Here is a 4,140-nt window from a genome sequence, read left to right on the forward strand (position 1 = left end):
GTGTGTGTGTGTGTGTGTGTGTGTGTGTGTGTGTGTGTGTGTGTGTGTGTGTGTGTGTGTGTGTTTTCCTGAACAGACCCGGTCTAAAGGGTTAAAGGCAGGGGGAGAGGGTGTGTGTCACTCAGAGGAGCTCCTGGCAGGAATTCATGTTCTGGGAGTGTCACATTCCACATCCTGGGGTTCTGCTCTACCATAAATGGTAAGCTCTCACAGAACAGGATGATGTCAGGAGATCCGGCAGTGAGGCCAAACATGAAGACGGCCCGCTCTGCTGYGACTTTAACAAACTTTCACTGTTTCACAATCAACACTACGTTGTGTTACAGCAGGTTTTTATCATGTTGTCTGAATAAAATAAGAGTGCACTTTGGTTTAATTAATGTTTTAATGCAGCTGGGTTCTGTGGTTTCATTTTATATCACTGAAACCCAAGAGAAACTGTAATAAATGCAGAATATTTTATGTATTTAGTGTTAGGACCAAAGCAAAAAGGAGCAGGTGCAAAAATGCAGATAATTATGAAGGACCATGTTTACAAAATTTAAAGAGGAGTAAAATAAAAAATAAACAGCATGTAATTAATAAAAATGAGTGGTGAAATGCAAAGTAAAATAATCAGTGTAATTAGCCTAATTAGCAGATTTCTTGTCTTTAACCAATAAAAACGATGCTTCAAATCACGTGACCAGAAGTCGCGCTCATTGAGCTTACCTGCCAGAGCGGAGTGATTCATCTTACTACATACACGATCTTTGGCCGCTCAATTATCAGCGAGATAGCGTCGAACCGATTCGTCAGACTGGAACCTGGGTCCACCCCCGGCTGGCGAGCGAGACACCCGAACCTGGGCCCGGCCCGTCACTCTGAAACTGTTCGTGTCACGCGCGACAGGAGCTGAACCCGTCGTTAATTTAGCTCCGGTTATTAACAGACCTGCGTCCGGATCATCATCATCATCATGCCTCTCCGGGTTGAGATGGAGGGTCCCGGGCCCTGGGGGTTCCGGCTGGTCGGCGGCAAAGACTTCGACCAGCCTCTGGCCATTTCCCGAGTAAGTTTCTGTTAAGTTTATCTCACACACCTGGCTGCTAAAAGTTCACTAAAGTTTATGCTAATCTCGCGCGGGCGCGTTTTAAAGTAACCTGTAGCTTTAAGCTAACAGAGTTTAACGGGAAGCTCAAACTTCGGCTTGTTTCCCTTAATTATTCCGTTAATTAACGTGAACGGAAGTCGGTTTTTACTTGGGTTTAACTCAAAACTGTACATTTTTTAGACCAATTACTTAAACAAACCATAATTGTTTTATTTTTTAAAAAAAAAGACTTTAGCTTTGATACCTGAAACCCGCGATTAAAGATCGATTAAAGGGAAGAGGCGGCCATTCTGAGGGACTAAYTTATGTAAACACGGGTTGAGATAAAGTTACAAACTGTCTCTTTAAATATGGAGTCCTGCTCTGAAACTAAAAAAATAAAGAGTTAAATAAATGTTTAGTGTTCCCTTTTATTTGTATTTATGTTTAAGATGATAAATGAAACGTTTTGTCTCTTCAGAACAGAATAATCATCTTTTTTATTTATGCTTAGAAACCACAGACATTTTAGCCGATTTAAGCTGCAAAATATTAGTTATTTAAGCTGTTTTTTGTTGGTTTAATTGAAAAGTGTTTTATTTTCATATGTAAAAACAAATTAGACAGTATTTGCTGTGAAAACAATGTAAGTCTGAAACTAAGTTAAAAGCAGAACATCAGCTAGAAGTAGCACTAGCAGTAGAAAACAGTTAGCTGAAAGCTAAATTCTGCAAGACTGGCTAACAATTAAAAATACTCCAGACTAGTTAAAATGAGCAAAACACTACTTATTTGCAAATTGCCAACCAAAAGCTAAAAGTTGCTAAGGCTAGCTTAAATTTTAAAGAACTAGAACTCTAGATAAAATGACTAAATGACCAACTAAACGAAGCAAAACACCAGCTAAAGTATGCAAAATGCTAGCTAAAGGTATCTTAAGCTAGCTTAAGCCTCAAGGTAGCAGAGCACTAGATAGGAGCGAATCTTTAGCTAAAAGGAAGCGGCAAAAATGTGCAAAACGGCAGCTAAAATATACAGAATGCTAACTAAAAATAAATAGCTACGTGCTCAAATCTGAAAGTAGTAAAAAGGAGAAAATTATCTAAAAGAAACAGAACACAAGCGAAAAAGGAGCAAAACAGCTAAAAGAAGCAAAATGTCAGCTGAAAGATTAAAAAAGCAGAAAACCTCTGGAAAAGAGGGAAAACATTAGCTAACAGAAGCTAAAATGGTAACTAAATGTAGCAAATTCACCTGAAACTAAAAGCTACATTTAGTAAAAAGTAGCTAAAGTTAAAAATAGCTAAAGCTAGGTAAAACTGGGTCCTGATGAACTCCTAACATGATTCTGTTTGTTAAATGTTCGGCTGTTGATGACATCACTCTTAAAGTTGCGACGCCTCACAGCTGAATCTGACGCTCCACTTCCTGCCCCGCCCACCCACACTTCCTGTTTTCAGTTTCTGATCGTTGCCGCCCGGTCAGGAGCAGCTGATCCTGGCGTCAGTTTAAGTTGATCATTTGCTTTTCTGTCGTTTTATATCTTCAGTCGTGTTTCGGCTGTTGTAAACACGGGTTCGGCTGATGGTCCACTCCAACCGGAGGAGGAGGAGGAGTCTGGACCGGTTCTGTTCTTATCTCGACCTTGATGTCTGCTGTCTGAAAACGTCTGACAGTAAACATTAAACCGTTTGAGTGTTTACTGTCAACAAAGATGAGCTAAAGTCATGACGACAGCCGAAGTTTTTATTCAAATGACCCAGATAGAAATGTTTTATTTATTTTTTGACAAATGAAGAAAGTGAGGTAAGTCAGGTGGTCTTCAGCTGATCCAGTTTTGTTGACATTGAGCGCGTACCCGCGTGGCGGCGAGCACCTGTAATGCGTTCTACCTGGCAGGTGAACCCCGGCAGTAAAGCGGCGCAGGCCAACCTCTGCACCGGTGACATCATCCTGTCAATCAACGGAGACGCCACAGAGAGCATGACTCACCTGGAGGCCCAGAACAAGATCAAGAGCTGCGTGGAGGAGATGGTTCTGTCCGTGGACAGGTGAGTCTGAGCCGGTCAGGGGGCGGGGCCAAAACTCGCAGCTGGCGGCCATCTTTGTTTGATGGATGGGTCAGGTAATATTTTGCTAACAGACTTTTTCCTCAGGTCAGAATCTAAACTCTGGTCGCCGCTCTCCTCCGAGGAAGGAAAGTCTCATCCCTACAAGATGAACCTGGCCTCTGAGCCCCGGGTGAGTTCCAGAACCGAACCTGGACCGGACCTGTTGGCTTTTAGAATCTGTGGTTCTGGATGACGTCGGGTCGAGCTGCATCTCTCTCTCTCTCTCTCTCTCTCTGGGCCTGAAGGCTGGTGGTTAAAGCCCGGCTGCCAGCAGTGAAGTCATTGTTTACTTCCTAACAGGGCGTTTCCTAGGAGATGCTAGTTTTTATCACCCGCCTCACTTCCTGCTCCGTCTGTGGAACGTTCTGACCCGACTGGACCGGAGCCCCGGGCCCTTTGTGTTCTGTTGACTCACTAAAGTTTTATTTAAAAAAAAACACGTTTTAAACATCTGGAAGAAACTCGTCACCTTCCAGGTTCTGGTTTCAGCTTCAGGTTCTGGTTTTAGTTACAGGTTCTGGTTTTAGTTGCAGGTTCTGGTTTCAGCTTCAGGTTCTGGTTTCAGCTTCAGGTTCTGGTTTCAGCTTCAGGTTCTGGTTTCAGCTTCAGGTTCTGGTTTCAGCTTCAGGTTCTGGTTTCAGCTTCAGGTTCTGTTTTTAGCTTCAGGTTCTGTTTTCAGCTTCAGGTTCTGTTTTTAGCTTCAGGTTCTGGTTTTTGGGTTCAGGTTTCAGCTTAAGGTTCAGGTTTTAGCTTCAGGTTCTGGTTTCAGCTTCAGGTTCTGGTTTCAGCTTCAGGTTCTGGTTTTAGCTTCAGGTTCTGGTTTTAGCTTCAGGTTCTGGTTTTAGCTTCAGGTTCTGGTTTCAGCTTCAGGTTCTGGTTTCAGCTTCAGGTTCTGGTTTCAGCTTCAGGTTCTGGTTTCAGCTTCAGGTTCTGGTTTCAGCTTCAGGTTCTGGTTTT

At 42.9% G+C, this 4,140-nt stretch overlaps 1 protein-coding gene across 1 annotated transcript in view; it reads left to right on the top strand.

Moving 5' to 3' along the window:
• The first annotated feature begins 779 nt into the window (after positions 1-779).
• Positions 780-4,140, top strand: part of pdlim1 (PDZ and LIM domain 1 (elfin)) — a 10,315-nt gene continuing 6,954 nt past the window's right edge. Inside the window, exons 1-3 of the mRNA XM_014019904.1 lie at positions 780-1,051; positions 2,972-3,123; positions 3,229-3,313. Coding sequence (XP_013875358.1) covers positions 959-1,051; positions 2,972-3,123; positions 3,229-3,313 — 330 coding nt within the window. The 5' untranslated portion in view covers positions 780-958. The remainder of the gene's footprint in view (positions 1,052-2,971; positions 3,124-3,228; positions 3,314-4,140) is intronic.

The sequence above is a fragment of the Austrofundulus limnaeus genome, unplaced genomic scaffold, assembly GCF_001266775.1.
Source record: "Austrofundulus limnaeus strain Quisiro unplaced genomic scaffold, Austrofundulus_limnaeus-1.0 Scaffold235, whole genome shotgun sequence".
NCBI classification, from domain to species: Eukaryota; Metazoa; Chordata; class Actinopteri; order Cyprinodontiformes; family Rivulidae; genus Austrofundulus; species Austrofundulus limnaeus.